Source organism: Vombatus ursinus, unplaced genomic scaffold (genome assembly GCF_900497805.2).
Source record: "Vombatus ursinus unplaced genomic scaffold, bare-nosed wombat genome assembly UNPS02011916.1, whole genome shotgun sequence".
Lineage (NCBI taxonomy): Eukaryota > Metazoa > Chordata > Mammalia > Diprotodontia > Vombatidae > Vombatus > Vombatus ursinus.
Genome location: NW_020951694.1, coordinates 490,314 through 508,782, shown reverse-complemented (window position 1 = coordinate 508,782; position 18,469 = coordinate 490,314). Strand labels below are relative to the sequence as shown.

General features: G+C 43.5%; 2 protein-coding genes and 1 long non-coding RNA gene across 3 annotated transcripts in view; 2 read left to right on the top strand and 1 right to left on the bottom strand.

Moving 5' to 3' along the window:
* Window positions 1–6,244: 6,244 nt before the first annotated feature.
* Window positions 6,245–8,235, top strand: GLTPD2 (glycolipid transfer protein domain containing 2). Its single transcript, XM_027857255.1, has 3 exons — window positions 6,245–6,398; window positions 6,924–7,086; window positions 7,494–8,235. Exons 1-3 carry the CDS (start codon window positions 6,275–6,277, stop codon window positions 8,014–8,016), a joined length of 810 nt encoding a protein of 269 aa, XP_027713056.1. The 5' UTR covers window positions 6,245–6,274; the 3' UTR covers window positions 8,017–8,235.
* A 5,557-nt stretch (window positions 8,236–13,792) lies between these two features.
* On the top strand, window positions 13,793–15,748 carry PSMB6 (proteasome subunit beta 6). Its single transcript, XM_027857147.1, has 6 exons — window positions 13,793–13,993; window positions 14,404–14,471; window positions 14,603–14,734; window positions 14,863–14,992; window positions 15,252–15,396; window positions 15,507–15,748. Exons 1-6 carry the CDS (start codon window positions 13,892–13,894, stop codon window positions 15,647–15,649), a joined length of 720 nt encoding a protein of 239 aa, XP_027712948.1. The 5' UTR covers window positions 13,793–13,891; the 3' UTR covers window positions 15,650–15,748.
* Window positions 15,749–17,607: 1,859 nt separating this feature from the next.
* LOC114039427 overlaps window positions 17,608–18,469 on the bottom strand; it is a 1,121-nt gene continuing 259 nt past the window's right edge. Inside the window, exons 2-3 of the long non-coding RNA XR_003568671.1 lie at window positions 18,075–18,154; window positions 17,608–17,860 (exon numbers count right to left, since the gene is read on the bottom strand). This is a non-coding gene — a long non-coding RNA (uncharacterized LOC114039427). The remainder of the gene's footprint in view (window positions 17,861–18,074; window positions 18,155–18,469) is intronic.

Genomic DNA, 18,469 nt, shown 5'->3' with positions numbered 1-18,469 from the left:
GGTGAGCATGGGATTTAACCCATGAAATATTCATTCAGCTCTTTCTCCTTAACTTCCTCATGATTCTTTAAGATCATTTTAAACCTTTAATATTTTTATTCTTTTAATCACTTAATGACTACTCTTTTTTTTTTCTTTTAAACCTCAGTGCACTGTAACATGAAAAAAAAATCATCTCATTGCTTAGTCTTTTTCTTACCAATTGTACTTATTTAGCCTCCTGTCTTCATCATGTTTGGGGGTGATTGCAAATTGAATGTGCTATTTACCTCTGTGCTCGTTTGCTGGAATGCCTCTGTGGCAAAGATAGATGGGGGCTTCCTAGAACGGCACATCCTTTCCATGAAATATGTGCTCTGGTTCCTTGAGGAGGATATACACCTTCATGAGATGACTCAGCATTCCTATTGTTGGCTTCTGGTGGGGGAAGGGGTGTTGAAGGTGATGGATGACTGAGTCAGACAAGCTTCTGTGGGCTGGAAGAGGAGCTGAGAAAAAACAGCTCTGAGTCAATACTTTCTCTGCTTGGACTTCCAGTGGAGTGGAAAATAAATTCCCCTGTCCTCTCTGTGGCAATAGCAGCTACAAGTACACACCAGTGAGAACATGGGTTTTCTTCCCTGAGAACAGGGCTTGTGACCAGAGATTCTGATAAACAGGCATTTCTAATATGAGCAGCTACTGTGTGAGTCTGAGAGTTTGAAAGTTTCTGTCATGGATGCCACCCTTGGGGAGGTGACTTCTATATCAGAGGAGAAAATGACCACTGAGTCAATCAGAGTCAATAAACATTTCTTAAGGAGCAGCTAGGTGGCACAGTGGATAGAGCACCAGTCCTGGATTCAGGAGGGCCTGAGTTCAAATCTGTCCTCAGACACATCACTAACTAGCTGTGTGACCTTGGGCAAGTCACCTAACCCCATTGCCTAGCCAAAAAAAAAACCACAACAACTCTCTCTCTCTCTCTCACACACACACACACACACACACACACACACCCATTTCTTAAGTGCCTACTATGTGCCAGGCACTGTGTGTTAAGTGTTGGGGGTATAAAGAAAGGCACAAGACAGTCTCTGTCTTCAAGAAACTCACATTCTAATGGGAAAGAGAACACATGAAAACCTGAAAGAGGAAAGATCCTCCATCTTTACTGGGCCAAGGTGTACGATGAAGTTATGGCAAATGATCTGAAGAGGTGTGAGTTTACAAGTTAATCTTACAGAATGATAAGGATGAAGTTCAGGAAAATAGCTGGGTGGGAAATGATGAGGAGAATTCCCTGGGTGCCATCCTTATATATTGAAAGATCTAGGGGCAACGAGGTGGTGCAGTGGATAGAGCACTGGCCCTGGAGCCAGGAGGACCTGAGTTCAAACGCAGCCTCAGACACTTGACACTTACTAGCTGTGACCTTGGGCAAGTCCCTTAATCCCATTGCCTACCAAAAAAAAAAAATCTACAAGGACAGGATTATCCTAAACCTGAAGGACTAAAAGAAAGCCATTACCTGGCAGGCCTGGAGATTCAGACATTGTGAGTTGTTTAGACAGTGGAGATTTGAGATGAATGCAAAACTGCTGTGCTTCTGGCTTGTTGTTGCCCCTTTCACACCAGAGTAACTCTGGAAAAATTTCTAAAACAAAGCTTAGGCATGACTCATACTTAGAGTCTCCCCAAAATGTGGAGAGAATGAGGTTCTTCATGGAAAGATATTTACTGTTTAATATGTGTATGGGGCATAGAACAGCTGTTTATTTCCTATTACACCTCCCCCCCCACACACGCTTAAGACATAGAAGAACTCAAGAAGCCTCTGTTTAAACACAGAAAACAAAGCATCTCAAATAGCCTATTTGCATTCACACTCCAGGAAGTAAAAGTACTTAGTGACTGAATGCTGTTTTCTTATCTTTTGGATTCAGCTTTAATTATACCAGGTTTGGAGTGTATTACCTTTCTTTTGAAGCTGTCAGGTTAAAGCGGAATGTGGAAAACAACTATTTCACCATCTTGCTGGTCCTATCCTTACCCCTGTACCCTTTTATTATGAAGACTGCTAAGGCCTTCGAGGAGGATAAGAAGATGTATTATTATGATCTAATATTATCACAAATGTATCTTTGACTTTTTCCCCTTTCTTTTTTATAAACACTCTTCTTGATTCATCACTATAATACAAATCTGAGGTAATTTCTAGAACTTTCTAGCCCACATTTTTTGTGTGGACACTTAGTTGATTGTTGTTTTTCAGTCATCTCTGACTCTTTGTGACCCCATTTGGACCTTTCTTGCCAAGATACGGGAGTGGTTTGCCATTCCCTTCCCTAGCTCATTTTACAGATGAGGAAACTGAGGCAAACAGAGTTAAATGACTTGCCCAGAGTCACACAGCTAATAAGTGTCTGAGGCCATATTTGAGTCAGGTTTCCTGGCTCCAGGCCTGGCCTGGCGCTTTATCTACTTTGCACCTAGTTGCCCCAGGATATCAGGCAACCAACCTCCAAACAGCCACCTGACATAATAAATATTGTTTATAATCTATCTGACCACTAAACACAATGCCAAGTGATTCTGTCTTTTTGTTCTGATACAGTACATGCCACATTCCTCTCCCAAAAGTACTTCATCAACAGAAATGAAGGGTGTTTCATCATTTCAATCAACCCATCCCTTTGGTGCCAGAGATACAAACACAAAGAATGAAACAAGGAACTTACCTTCTAATGGAGGAGACAATGTCATATGAAAGCATATGCAAAATAAACATAAAGAAAATAGATACAAATAAATGCAAAGTAGTTAAATACAAGGTAATTAGAGAGAGAGGGCAGTAGCATTTAAAGGTACCAAGAAAGGCCTCATGTACAGTAATCCATAATACTTGAGTTGAGCCTTCAAGGAAGAGAAGGATTCTATGAGACATCGAGGAGGTGAGGAGGGAATGAAATCCAAATACAGGCTTTTTATTTTTTATTGCACTTCGCTTTATTGTGCTTCACAGATATTGCATTTTGCAGATACTACATTTTTTACAAACTGAAGATTTGTGGCAACCCTGCCTTGAACAAGTCTATCAGGTGCCATTTTTCCAACAGCGTGCACTCACATTTGTGTCTCTGTGTCATATTTTGGTAATTCTTGCAATATTTCAAACTTTTCATTATTATTATATCTGTTATGGTGATCTGTGATCAGTGATCTTTGATGTTACTATTATAATTGTTTTGAGGCGCCATGAACTGTGCCACATAAGAAAATAAACTTAATTGGTACACGTTTTGTGTGTGTTCTGACTATTCCACCAGGCCATTCCTGTTTCTCTTCCTCTTCTCAGGCCTCCCTATTCCCTGAGACACAATTTCAAAATTAGGCTGGTTAATAACCCTAACGTGGCCTCTAAGTGTTCAAATGAAAAGAAGAGTCTATCCATTTGACAAACTTCTTTGTTGTTTTATTTTAAGGAATTGCCACAGGTACCCCAATCTTCAGCAACCACCACCCTGATCAGTCAACAGTCATCAACATCGAGGCAAGACCCTCCACCAGCAAAAAGATTAGGACTTACTGAAGGCTCAGATGATGGTTAGCATTTTTTAATCAATAAAGTATTTTTAAATTAAGGTACGTACATTGTTTTTTCAGACAATATTATTGTACGTTTAATAGACTATAGTATAATGTAAACATAACTTTTATATACACTGGAAAACAAAAAAACTCATGTGACTTGCTTTATTGCAATATTCACTTCATTACAGTGTTCTGGAACCAAACCAACAATGTCTCCAAGGTATGCCTGTATAGAAAATCACCATTGCAAAGACAAGGAAGTGGGAGATGCTTTTTGTGAGGAACAGAGAAAAAGTCAGTTTGACTATATCTAACAGATCCAGTCTAGAAAAAGAGTAATGAAATGAGACCAGAAAAACATCTAATGTGCCACTTAGCCACACACACTCATACACCCACACACACCCACACACACACCCACACACACACACACACACACACACACACACACACACACAGACACACACACCCCTTCCTAAAATTAAAGCTGTCCAAAAGTGGAATGAGCTGCCTCGGAAGGTAGTAGGTTTTTCTTTATTGGAGACCTTCATACAAAAGCTGGCCAACTCTTTGGAGGCAGAGTGGTGCTATGGGAAGAACACTGCCGAGGTAATGACACTTTTAGTTAGATATGGGTTGGACTTCATGGCCTCTAAGCCTATTTATTAGATTCTGTAATTACCTACTTTTTTTTTTTCTTTTTTGTGAGGCAATTGGGGTTAAGTGACTTGCTCAGGGTCACACAGCTAGTGAGTGTCAAGTGTCTGAAGCTGAATTTGAACCCAGGTCCTCCTGACTCCAAGGCCAGAGTTCTATCCACTTTGCCACCTAACTGCTCCTCTGGGATTACCTATTGGCAAAATGAATAGAAGACCACTTACATTCACATTTAACAAAATAGCTGCAAAAAAAAAAAGATAACATCAAAATTGTCCTTTGCACTTAACATTAGTTTGACTGCTGGTTAATATGATTGTCCTTTAAATACCTGAAGTCAGCATGTCTGTTATTAATCCTGCTTTCTTCATTCTAGAGCACTTCGTGCAAGCCTTCCCATATTTCTTTATTTTTCATATTCATCGTTTGTTAAGGTGCAATAATATTCTAATACCTTTATGTAATGAAGAAAATGGTCAATAACTTCCTCAGAGCAGTGGTGTCAAATTCAAATAGAAACAGGGGCCACTAAATCCCACATAAAGATCCCTATCTGTGGCACATTTGACTTAGAAAACCACATATTAATATTCTCTATGTTTTATTGTATTTTTATTTATTTTATTACATATCTCCCAATTACATTTTAATCTGGTTAGGGGGTACATGGGAATGTTGTGGGATTCATGCCTGTGGGCAGAGCATTGGACACCTCTGCCTTAGAGTATCACAATATGTTTTGTCTCTTATCAACCCAGTTGGCAAGACAATTTCTGGAAATACATTATGGAAGGACCCTTTCTCCCTGTTTCAGAGCATGTGCAGGTATTCAGACTATTTCCTGTTGGCTTATTTTGTGATGATGAAAAACTTTTTAATTTAATTGAACCAGAACTGAGTATAAGATCCTTATGGAATGCAGATACATTGGATGAAATTTGCTTTGCTGATCTAGAAACTGAGTGTCAACCCCAAGTATTAAACCACTTTTGGGAGGCCCCAACCTGTTCCAGATTTACCTGCTTCTGTTTTCTCTCTTCTTGAATTGATTCTGCTTCTCTTATTGCTGGATGAGTTTAGAATTCTACTTGGATTATCCAGTAGCAGGGATCCAGTGGGGAAATTTTTTTTGCCCTTTGGTATAGAGATTCAGAGGAAATTTGCCAGTATCTTCAAGAAGATTCCCAAGGTTACAGGGATTCCTGGAGAAATTTTGGTACCCATCCTCATGGAGGCTTGGAATATTAACCCAACTCTCTAAGCCCAACCCCAAAGTGTTGCCCCTATATACCTGAAAAGATCAATAGCAAGCCCCTCTTCTGGGGACCCTACCTGCCAGCCGGAGTTCAAGTTGGCATAGTAGCCTCAGTGAGTAGGTACTACCTTTATACAGCATAATTTATTTTAGCCATTTTCAATAGTTGGTCATGCTCTTCCATTTTTTTTTCTATTGCTAATAGTACTGCCAGGAATGTTTGTACTCATATGGGTCCTTCCTTTCTGTCATGAGACCCTATAGTGTATAAATACAAGATCAGTATTGTTAGATCAAAGGGGTATGAACATTTTTGTAACCTTTTTTGTGTCCACATTACCTCTTTTAGAACACCACTTATGGAGATGCTATAGAAGGGATTCCTACTCAGATCAGGATTAGATTAAGTGATCTGTGAGGTCTGACCCACCTCTAATTTTCTGTGGTTTGTGGGTGGGTTGACCAGGGAACCAAAATATTTATAAGGTGGTCTGTCAGATTTGGGTTGGTACCGATCTGCCCAAAAGGACATTTCAGGGTTTGGCCGTGTGGCCTGGATCCCTAAAGAGGGCTGGAGGGGTCTGACAGGATTACAGAGAGACACTATTTCCTTTTACTACTGGCCTGGACTCTTCCCTGGGTCAAAGGCCAGTAGGGACTGAAAGAAAGCTTAATTATTAGCCCCTTCACTCCAAGGCGTGGCTGAGTCTTCTCCACCTACCCAGGAGTCAGAGACACCAGTACTGACCAGAGGGGCTGGGGAGGTGGCAGTGATTCAGGACAGTGACCATGAAACTAAAGCTGTTGCCCCGTGATTCTAAAGTTTGGGCCCCTAGGCACTGGCTCAGATATGCTCTTCCCTTCACCATCTTCATCTTCATGTTGCTGTTCTATCTGACGGGAGAGAAGCTCAGTGAGTTACTGTCTACTTACGTACCCCCACTTCCCCAGAATCTCATTCTACCATCCCCAATTCTTTGCTCCCACTCCCTAAGAAATCTTGGTGTGTGCCCCTTTACCACCACCCTCTCCCCTCCCCAGAAGATGAGCTCAAAGGCTGTGGATTCAGGGTTGAGCTCTGTGTTCCAGAGAGGTCCTTGACTTCCCAGGTAAGAGCCCTGGCCAAGAGTTTGTCTTTTTAAAAAATCCTACCTTTCCTATTTATTTCTGTGTAACATATTTTAGAGAATAGTAAAAAACAAATGTTTGGTCTAAGGAATTATCAACTGAACCATTACCATCAAAAAAATCATGGGGCCTACATTTTTTGTTAAATCTGGGGAACTCAGAGGAGACCAGAACAGAAGAACTAGCAGCACCAGCACAGGGAATCATTTGCTTTCTTCCAGGAGATGGGAGGGGTGGAGTTAAGGTTAGAAGGATGTAAATCAGACTTCAGAGGCCTAGGCTGCCCTCAATTCCCTACCCTTCTTGCCAGATCTGTTCCCACAGGTGGAGCCTGGATTGAAATCTGGTGAACTTCACTGCTTGGGCCCAGACAAGCTGCCAGGCCAAATGGTGAGGCCTTTCAGAAAGAGTTTAACAACTGAGGGAGACCTACAGTTGCCCCAGTTTCTGGATGGATGGAGGAAACTGGTCATGTGAGTACAGCCCTTGAATCATTCATCCCAGCTAAAATCCCACCTTCGACAAGAAGCCCTGCCAGATTAATTGCTAGAGCCTTCGCCTCTAGCATTTATCCTGAATATAGCTTCTTTGTACATGATTGCTTCCATGTTATTTCCCCCATTAGACTGGGAGCTCCTTAAGAATAGGGAACTGTAGCTGTGTGACCCTGGGCAAGTCATTTAACCCTGATTGCCTCACCAAAAAGCAAAAACAAACAAAAAACAAAAAACAGGGAACTGCCTTTTGTCTTTCTTTGTAATCCCAAGATTTAGGGCAGTTCCTGGCATATCATAAGTGTTTAACAAATGCTTGGAGACTGACTGACTGCCTCCCTGGCAAAGTCTCATTCTCTTTTCCATCTCCTTTCTTTCACCTGTAGGCTCCTGGACCCCCTGGGCACCCTCTTTACCTTTGCCACCCAGGAAGCCTCTGCAAAACTCTCAGTCCTCGAGTCTTATTCCCAAGGCCCCTACTCCACCCATTATCACACCTTCTCTGCCATGGCTGATTGGGAGCAGGATCCATCTAAACATTCTTCTGGTCTCCATACGTTGGTGCTTCTGCACCGAGCCCTTCACTGGGCCCAGCTCTGCCTGGGTGGCATCGCCAGAGTTCAGAACACAAACATGGGGACTCTGTGTAGGGAAGCCTATCAGAGTGTGCTGAGCCCCCACCACCCGTGGCTGATCCGCCAGGCAGCAAACCTAGCCTTCCTCGCCTTCCCCAGTCAGAGCCAAATACTGGCGCTGGTATGCCCAGGAGACAGTGAGCAGGAGGCCCAGGAAGCCCTGTCTCAGGTAGCTGATGTGCTGGAGGCTGTCTTCAACCGCACCCAAGGGCTGCTGGCTGAAAGGGGGCTGCTGACCGAGAGAGTTACTCTGAAGCCTACTGGGGACAGGTAGCAGGGCCACTGGAAGAACTCTGTGCTCCCCTACAGCGTGGAAACCGAAGGGTAGGAGAGAGGAAGCCAATCGGAAGCAGCACTCAGTTCCTTAAGCACCTCCTCTCTCCCATACTGACACTCCCTCTCAGCCCTGGAACCCAAACTCTTAGCCTCCATTTGCATCTTTCATGAACATCATATGAAAGATGGACATAGGGTAAATAAAATGTTTTTAGCATCTGTCATTCCAAGGTGTGAGTTACATGTGTCTATACAAGCAGAGACAGTTGGGGATAACAGTCTACATTTATATAGAGGATTATATTCTATGAAGCAGTTTTTTCCTAATCAACAATTGCCTTCAGTGGGCCAGGCACTGTACTAGGTGCTGGGGATACAAATACAAAGAGTGAAACAAACCCTAATCACAAAGAGTTGACATTCTAATGGAAGAGACAACATATACAAGTATATGTATAATGAATAATAAATACATAATAATAGAGATAATAAATATAAAAACCCCAACCCCCAAAGTAATTAAAAGCAAGGGAGGGAGAGTGAGCACTAGCAGTTGGGGGGGTGGGGGGAACGACCAAGAGAGGCTTCATGTAGAGGGTGATACCAGAGCTGAGTCCTAAACAACAAGAAAGGGAATCTATGAGGCTGAGATGAAGAGGGAGTGAATTGCAGGTGGGAGGCACCATAGTGCTAAGGCAGGGAAAAGAGAGATAGGGTGCCTTTTGTGAAGAGCACAGAGAAGTATACAGAATATAAGTGAGGAAGTAACATACAAGGATGCTAGAAAGATAGATTGAGCCAGGTCCCGGAGGAATTTAAAAAAGAAACAGATCTTTCATTTGATCCTAGGGGCAATAAGGAACCATGGGAGTTTATTGAGTAAGAATGTGAACTGGTTAGATCTTGGAGATTTGCCTTAAGGAAAATCACTCTGGGGCAGCTAGGTGGCGTAGTGGATAGAGCACCAGCCCTGGATTCAGGAAGAGCTGAGTTCAAATTCAACCTCAGACACATAACACTTACTAGCTGTGTGAACTTGGGCAAGTCACTTAACCTCATTGCTTAGCCAAAAAAAAAAAAAGATAATCACTTTGGCAGCTATATGGAGGATGACTGGAGTGGGGATCAATTCAAAGGGAATTGAAATAGTCTCGGTAAGGGGTGGAGAGGCTGGAGCTAAAGGTTGTAGCTGTGTGGGTACAAAGAAAGGGCACAATTAAAGAGATATTATTAGGTGGTGAAGTGGATACAGCATTTCACCTGGAGTCAGGAAGACCTGAGTTCAAATTGGGTCTCAGATACTTACTAGATATGTCACCCTGGCAAGTTATTTAACCCTGTTTGCCTCAAGTTTCCTTGTCTGTAAAATGAGCCTGAGAAGGAAATGGCAAACCATTCCAGTATCTTTGCTAAAGAAAACCCAAAAGGGGGTCATGAAGAATCAGACAAGACTGAAAACCACTAAATAACAACAAAAAAGAAATGACAAGATTTGGCAACTAATTAGATATGTGGGATGAGGGAAAATAAGGAATCCAGGATGATACTAAAATTACAAATCTGGGATGCTGGAATGGTGATGCCTTCATCAGAAATGATAATAGCTAGTATTTTTCTGTAGCACTTATTATGTGTCAGTCACTTGTGCCAAGTACTTTACAAATATCTCATTTGATTCTCACAACCACCCTGGGATATAGGTGCTATTATTATTTTAAAGTTGAGGAAACTGAGGCAAACATAAGGTTAAGTGACTTGCCCAGGGTCACACAGCTATTAAAGATCTGAGAGAGGTACAATTTGAACTCAGGTCTTCCTGACTCCAGACCCAGAACTCTATCTACTGAGACACCTTGATCCCCCAAACATGGAAATTTAGAAGAGGGGTGGGTTTGGGGAAAAGATAGTGAATTCTGTTTTGGATAAGCTGAGTAATTCCTCCAGGCAATAATGACCTTTTTACTCTTGAACCCCATAAAGCAATTTGTTCTGCATCTGTAGTGCAATTAATGTCATACTGTTTATTATAGTTTATCTGGGAATGTGCTATTTCTAAGCAGAATGAGGTTAGAATTGGTGCCCTCCCTCTCTATCTTGTATTTGTATTTATTTTCTTTATCTTTATTCTGTATATACTTATCCAAACTATGTCTTATCACAATAAAGAGGTTCAGCCTACAGTAGGCCCTTAATAAATGTTTGTTACATTTTTTAAAAGTTATGACAAGGTAGGTATTATTCCCATTTTACAGATGAAGAAAGTGGAGTTTTAACTTGCTCAAGGTCACGGTGTAAATGATTAGACCAGAACTAGAAATTGAAGCTGCCTTTCCCTAAACCTCTCTAGTCTGACCCTCTTCATTTTACAGATGAAGGAGGGCAAATATCCCATACACCCATTTTATAGATGGAGAAACTGCCAGCAACAGTCACACAAACAATTAGTGGCAGAATGAGAAAGAACACTCAGGTCTTCTTCCCACCTCACTACCGGGGAGGAAATGTATGTACGTGTTTTAGATGGAGCCTAATAGTTTGGGTGAAGGGGCTGGACATGGGAGGATCCCTAGAGGAGACAGATGATAGAGAGAGGAGCAGAGATGGTCAGGGGAATTCCATCTTTAGAAGTTATAGGATGGGATGGGCTGGGAGAGTCCAGCCTCCACCCCAGAGACTTCTTTCTGGTTATGGAATGGAGTTTGGAGCTTTTTTTTTTGAGTGTGGAGCTTTTGAGACTCTTGAATATTCTTGCTTCAAAAGGTGATTACTTCCCTACACAATTTATGTGAGCACCCTTTCTGTAGTGGTGGACTGTCCCCATCAACTCTTGGGGCCAAGACAAATTCATCACCAGGAAGTCAATTTTTTAGAGATTAAGGATTCCAGATTACAGAATTTTTCTTAAAGAAAATTCAGTTTCAATAAGACACTCTCACTTGACCTTAATTTATCTGCTGTTGTTGTTATTGTTGAATAGTCTTTCTTTTTTTTTTCCAATTAAAAAAATCTAACATTAACCAATACAACTAAAATTAGCATTCTCATATACAAGGTAGACCAGAAAAAGAGGACTTGTGTATGAAACTCTAAATCTTACATACAGCTTGCTTTCTAAGTATAAAATAAATTCAACATGTAACTTTTAAAGTTGTTCTGCTTTTCTATGAATTTTCCTAGCCTGTTTTCTTCTGTAAGTTTAAAAGAAATGCTTTAATGACCCTCCTTTTTTTTGTCAACCATATCCTTAGATCTTCTCTCCCTCTCAATTTTCCCTCACAAAAAAATAAAAACAAAACCTCTGTCATAAATATACATAGTCAAACAAAACAAATTTCAATATGGCATGTCCCTAAATTATGTCTTATTTCTGTTAGGGAGTGGGTAACATGTTTCATCATCGGTGCTCTGGAATTGAGGATAGTCACTGGAGTTTATTGGAGTTCTTAAAGTCTTTCAAAATTTTTGACTTTACAATGCTGTTGTTACTGTACATGTAATATCTTCTCTGAAATTGTCTCTTTCTTCATTTCTTAGAGCACAATAGATTTCCACTACCTTCATATAGCATAGTTTGTCCAAACATTCCCCAATTAATGGGTAATCCCCTTAGTTTCCAGTTCTTTACCACTACAAAAAGAGCTGCTATAAATGTTTTTGTATGTATAGGTCATTTTCCTCATTCCTTGATAGAGTTTGGGTACAGGCCAAATGGTATTTTCAGTTTAGTGACTTTTGAGGTATAGTTCCAAATTACTTTTCAGAATAGCTGGACCAATTCAGAACTCTATCAACAATGCCTCCTCCCAAACCTTCCAACAATTATCACATTCCTTTTTCCTCAATTTTGCCAGTCTGATGGGTATTAAGCAGAACCTCAGTAATTTTAATTTGCATTTCCTTAATTATTAGTAATTTGGAACATATTTTCATGTTCTTGTTTATAGCTTACATTTCTTTGGCCAATTATCTATTGGGGAATAGCTCTTATACATTTCAATCAGTTCCTCATATAACTTGGACACAAGACTTCTACCAAATATTTTTTCTCAGTTAACTTTTCCTTCTGAGTTTAACTGCATTAGTTTTATTTCTGCAAAAACTTCTCAACTTCATTTAATCAACAATGTCTTTTACCTTCTGTGATCTTTCATGACCATCCCTTTTTAGAGTTGGTAATTTTTTTCTTTGTTCCTCTAATTTTTATTATTACTATTCTCCTCTAATTTATCCATTTGGAGCTTATGTTGTTATACTGGATATTCCAAAAGTCTTCATGAAAATAATAAAGCTTAAAACTGAACTAAGACTTTTGGGACACCCTGTATAGTGTGAAGTGTTGGTCTATATACTGTCAACCATTACCAAAGGTTTGGTCCAAAGAAACAAACAGAATCAGTTTCCCCCTTAACCAAAGGTCTGTCCTAATAACTAACAGAACAGGATCTCCCTATTTTTTGTCCAGAGAATAAACACGAGGCTCACCTTACCAAAGGTTTGAACAAGGAACAAATAGAATCAGGCTGTAGATGTGCTATAACCTGTTTATTTATTCTCATTAAGCCAGAGAATCATGCATTGTATAGGAGTCAGAAAATATTTCTGAACTCAGAGGTAAAAACAAGCTGAAGGAGACCCTTTATACACTTGGGACAATTCCAACTCAAGATGCCTGTCAATCAAAATTATAGTCTCCATATGGGTTAACCATAGTATGAGAAAGAAATTTCTTAATAGAATAGGTTGTAAATACAGTAAGATAAGAAAATGTCAAGGTGTCAATTGAAATTATAGATCCAGGATGTTTGTGTTTCTTTTATCATTAACATGACTACATGCGTCCATAAAATACCAAGATAAGAAAAGCCCCATTACTCAAGATAGTGTCCGGTTCAAGGCACCTTATCCTGGGCAATCATAAACAGAAGAATGCTCCTGGTCAGCTTTATCTGGCCTTGTAGTTGCTGACACAGGAAGGGGCATTTTGGGTTCACTCAGCGAACAAAGCAAAGCATGTGTGTTATGCCAGAGCACACGAAGCATTATGGTAGGTTAAGCTCAGAGGGGGCCAAAATGTCTTTCTCCTGATTTGCCAATCCAGGTTTTAGGCCTTTCTTAGGTGATGAGGGGCTCAAAATGGTTCACAATACCTAACCTTTGCCAGACTGCTTTCCAGTTTTCCTATCAATTTTTTATTGCATGAGTCCTTACCAGAGGAGCTGGAGCCCCTTTCCCTTTCTTTAAAATTCGGGAGCTGCCTTCCCTTCTTTGCGGGGGCGGGGGCGGGGGACTATTGGGTACACAATTCTACAGAGGACAGATTGGCTTTGCTTAATTTTCTTTTTGTTTTTTTCCTTTGTGTTAAGGGAAGGGAGAAATATGCCGATGACTGTTGGTATTGGAAGAACGATATGTAATTTATCTTTCAACAAATAAATATTTTTGAAGTACGTTTTTTTAAAAACTGAAATAAAATTTTATTTTATAAGATAAAAATGCGTTAAACCTCCAAGCTCCCCAGCTCTAAAGCCTAGGGCCAGCCGGACATCTTCCATAAGCCTTCCCGAGGCTGATAGGAGACGCCGTCTGAGTTTCAGCTCCTTATTTAATCTGCTGCCCTACTCATACCGAAGGGCTGCAGCTCTAAAAGCTTAACGAGCCTCGTGACAGGGGACAAGCCACAAAGCCCCGCCCCCTGCGGCGTGACGCAGCTGCGCGCAGCCGTTTAGCGTCACACGACGGCCCGGCGCGCGGGGATCCTCACGCTCGGCCTCCCGGCGGGTGCCGCTTTCCGGCTCTGACGGGGCGGTGACCGAGCACTTTGCGACAGGTGCTTTCCGACCACGCTGGGCCTAGGCTGCCAGAACCACAGAACAATGGCTTCGTCTTTAGTGGGGGCTCGCGGAGCGTGCTCAGGCCCAGCCTATGGGCCCATGGGCCTCGCCCCGGACTGGGGGGATCGGGGCGTCTCCACTGGGGTGAGGCCGGGCTGGGGCGAGAAAGAGCGAGAGCTGTGTGGAGTGCGCGGGGCTGATGGGGACCTCGGGAAGCAGCCTGGGGAGGCGGGAGGGAGCCCCAAGATTCCGTGGGGGTCTCACGGGGCTCGCATCCCAGTGGTCCTTGTGGTGGCTTCGGGCGTGGAATGCTGGGATAGCGGGGGCGCGGAGCACGCTGGGAACCGGGGGGGGGACTTGGAAGGGTAATGGGAGGGGAGGCTGGGGCAGACCCCCCACCCGGAGCTGGGGTACTCGGGGGGGGGGTAGAGAGGTCTTGGGCATGGGTGAAGAGGGTAAAACTTGGAGCCTCCCAGGCTTGCACAGCGCTTAGCACAGTGCCTGGCACACAGTAGGGCTGTATAAATGTTAGCTGTCGTTGTTGTTGCCCCCAGACCACTATCATGGCTGTGCAGTTTGATGGGGGCGTGGTCCTTGGAGCCGACTCCAGGACAACCACCGGGTGAGTCCTCCTGTGTTTATCTGGCCTGGGGATGGGCTTGGACACCCCCTTCCCTGAGCCTGCGGAGGGGGAGCGCAAAGGAGTCCCCGTGAGCTCTGCCCCGGGTTCCTTGACTGCCATTTCCTGTGCAGGTCGTATATTGCCAACCGAGTTACAGACAAGCTGACCCCTATCCACGACCGGATCTTCTGCTGCCGTTCGGGGTCAGCTGCGGACACCCAGGCCGTGGCGGATGCGGTCACCTATCAGCTAAGTTTCCACAGGTGGCAACAGGTTGGGTGCAGGGAGGCAGGTGCCTGAGCCTTTTGAAGAAAGAAAGATCTGGGGGTGGAGAGAGGGGCTCACACCTGAGTTAATCGGGCACCAATGCTCCTTACCTTGACCCTCGTAGCATTGAACTGAATGAACCTCCCCTGGTCCACACAGCTGCTAACCTCTTCAAGGAGATGTGTTATCGTTACCGAGAGGATCTCATGGCTGGGATCATCGTCGCTGGCTGGGATCCCTATGAGGGGGGGCAGGTTAGATGCCTGAATCCTACTTACGAGAGCCTAGCTCAGTACAGTGATATTCTTTGGTATCAGTTCACTGCCACTTCCTGTATGTCATCTGAGTCTATACTTTGGTCTCCCTTTTCATTTCTTTCCCTTTTTTATTTCCAGTCTCTCTACAATTGAATCTTCCTAAATGATTCTCCCCACACTCACCCACCCACCCTCCCTCCCTCCTGTCAGTGTCTGTGTGTACTAACTTTTCCTTTCCTGTATCTCCCATTTTCAGGTGTACTCAGTACCCATGGGAGGTATGATGGTTCGGCAGCCTTTTTCCATTGGGGGTTCAGGTAGCTCCTACATCTATGGCTATGTTGATGCCTCCTATCAAGAGGGTATGAATGAAAAGCAGTGTCTTCAGTTCACTGCCAATGGTGAGGATGTTGACTTCTAGGCCTGTTTATTCTCCTCTTACCAACTCAGGTTTGGCTCCTGTATTCCTCCTTTTTTTTTTTTTCTTCAACCTGCTGTTTCTCTTCCCCAGCTCTTGCTTTGGCCATGGATCGGGATGGCTCAAGTGGTGGCGTAATCCGATTGGCATCGATTACAGAGAAAGGAGTGGATCGGCAGGTGCTTATGGGGGACCAGCTTCCCCGATTCCCTGCTGCCACATATCCTTCAGCTTGAGATCTGCTACCTCCGTGTTCTCTCTGTACCTCCCCCTCTACCTAATGATAAGCCATCCTCAGATATACCCGAGATTCAATAAACTATGGGTCAAGGGGAGAGTTTGTATGTCTGGTTCTTTCCCCTTTCCCCACCCCTTTTTCAGTTTCTGTAGATGTCTGTGCTGAGATCACCATTGCAGGCTGTGATCCCTGGGAGGGTTGGGGGAGGGGGGGAGGCTAGATTCCTTTGAATCAGAAGAATAGGCGCAAAAGAGGTAAAAGGAACAAGAGTCCTACCCTGGAGCAGCTCTCATTCTACTTAAGTTGGGAAGAAAAGGGGTTTAGACACCCAAACCCTTCTAGTCTCAAGTCTATTTTCAGGACAGTAGTCACCTCTAAAAGCCACATAATGTCAGAACTGGGAAGAACTTTATCAAGTACATCCCCTTTGTATGGGGGGGGGGAAATGGGCTAAAAGTCGAAGTAAGGGATAGAATGAGGACTGAACCACAGGTCTTAGGAGATCAAGTTCTGTGTTCTTTCCCTTCTACCAGTGCATTCAGCCTCCCCTTGTGAACTTCCACCCTTTCTTTTTTTTACATATACTGAATCACATGATTGAATTGATAAAGGGAGAGGGGAAGAGGACATGAAGATACACACCTCAGGGAGACCTATCTAGTCATTTCAAGAGGTAGCAGGTAGAGTGGAAAGAACAATGGGCCTGGTCATGCAGTGCATAAAGCACTGGGCCTGGAGTCAGGAAAACCTGAGTTCAGTTCTACCTACAGGCACAAGCTGTGTGACCCTGGGCAAGTCACTTAATCTTTCTGTGCTTCAGTCAGGAGATAACCTGGGTTCAAAACTCACTTTAAACACTTACTAGCTATGTGACCGTTGCTCATCTGGATAGGGACAAGGACTGGACCTGTGATTTTGCTAGTTACAGGAAAAACATGAGAAAACTACCAGTGCAGGTTGGCACTTTCTCTGCTTAGTCTTAGTTGCCTAGACCTCTGAGGTTAAGTAACTCGCCCAAAATCACAGCCATTGTGTGTCACAAGTGTTCTGAACTATTTGGTAATCTGTGCTACAATTCCCTCCTTCATTTATAAAATAGAGAAAATAGTACCTACATTAGTGGGTAGTTAGATCAGATCAAAAGATACTCTACCTAAAAAAATTGCAAATCTTTACATGTTATATAAGTGTCAATTTATCTCAAACAGGCAGCTCTGTGCTTAAGAGCTAGATGTCCTATGATCCCATAAACCCTGTGCGCGATTCCGCTTTGAGACCTGTTGTAGGTCCTAAGATTCCTAGTAGAGGTCTGAGAGAGGGTGCTAATCCTAATCCACAATAACTACCAACTCTGGGCCCCTCCCTGTCCCAGGTTCTCTCATGCTCGATTCCCCTTCTATCTACTGTATGTATTTCCCAGTTATCTAGGAATATACTAAGGCAAGTTTGTCAATTTCAGAACTAGTCAGTGTGCCCAGAGGCAAACTTTGGAGTTAAGCTATAAACCCCACTTGACAAACCCACGTAGCCCTGACATCAATTTACGGAGACCTTGGGCATATGAAATGAGGGGTGATTCCACATCCTCACAAATAACGTGTCCCAGATGATTCACCCAATAGCTGTGGAGAAGGCTTCCCGGAATTGAGCAGGAAACTAGCTGAATTAAGTAGGAGGAAGGAATTGAACTAAGTGAAGAACCCTACATCTTTGCTGGTTAGGAGATTTGTCTTGCCAGATTCCGTTGTTATCAAGTCAACATACTTTCAAGTTTTTTCCCCTGCTGAGTTATCTGCGTTATCTCGGCCCACTCCCCACTTGCCCCCTACCCCTGTATTTCTTCCTACCGGCAACACCTAGTTTAGTAGCAGTGATCACTAGGTCCAATCTCCGTCTTTGTCACTCAGCAAAGGTGATTTCTAGGGGTGCATCCCTCCCGAAATACTGACACAAACCTGGCTATCAATGGATAGATTTAATGAGAAGTGGGACATGTAAGGTCAGGATTTGACGGCCACCTAGGAGTTGTCAGTCCCCACCAGACTTCAGTTGGTAGAGTCGTTGGCCGAAGTTGTGGCATGCAGCTGGTGACGGAAGGAGAGTCGAGCTTTGCTGCTGAAGTAGGCACTGTCTCCCAGAGGGGGTCCTCCTCCAGGCAGGGGGTGCCCCCTGGCCTGATTAGAGTCTGGATGGGAGGCCAAAGTCAGGGCTAAGGGAAAAAGGGAATAGGAGAAAAGCTTAATCAGCCGCTGCCCTTTCAATTCCAGAGATGAAGAAGTTGGGGTGACAAAGGGGAGACAGGAGATAGGGAGTTAGCCAAATCTTTTGTCTTCTTAAACTACAATGTCCTCCATCCACACCCACACCTGTATATTCTTCCCTCTTCTTTTTAGTCCCTCCTCGTCTCTAGTAGTACTCAGTACCTGTTCCCCTTTGGTTCCCTCGCTGCCTCCGAGGACCAGACCAAGGAAAACACCATTGCCCTTTCAGACCCATCTTGATACTGGGAGAAGGGGGTAGAGGAAAGAGTTTTAGGCTAGAAGGGAGGGGGCAGCTTGACGTTAGGTTGGCATTTCTTTTGCCGGCCCCCCAAACCCCCTTTCAGTAGCCAGACTACCACTTAACCTCAGACAGGCGCCTCAATGATTATAGGCTCCAGCATAGATGGAGAGGGAGAAGGGGGGAAGGGGGTTGGCGGAGGGCATAGCTGGGTTAGATTAGGCATGGGGGAGGTAGAGGAAGAGGGTTTCTTCTCAACCCCCCCCCCACAAGCACACACACACACACACACACACACACACACACACACACACACACA

Bases quoted from the DNA above. Each gene is read 5' to 3' on its own strand.
- GLTPD2 (XM_027857255.1), top strand. From the start codon at position 6,275: ATGAAACTAAAGCTGTTGCCCCGTGATTCTAAAGTTTGGGCCCCTAGG. The intron at 6,399-6,923 runs GTGAGTTACTGT...CCTTCTTGCCAG, and splicing joins TCTGACGGGAGAGAAGCTCA to ATCTGTTCCCACAGGTGGAG. The intron at 7,087-7,493 runs GTGAGTACAGCC...TTTCACCTGTAG, and splicing joins GGATGGAGGAAACTGGTCAT to GCTCCTGGACCCCCTGGGCA.
- PSMB6 (XM_027857147.1), top strand. From the start codon at position 13,892: ATGGCTTCGTCTTTAGTGGGGGCTCGCGGAGCGTGCTCAGGCCCAGCC. The intron at 14,472-14,602 runs GTGAGTCCTCCT...TTTCCTGTGCAG, and splicing joins GACTCCAGGACAACCACCGG to GTCGTATATTGCCAACCGAG. The intron at 14,735-14,862 runs GTGGCAACAGGT...TGACCCTCGTAG, and splicing joins TATCAGCTAAGTTTCCACAG to CATTGAACTGAATGAACCTC.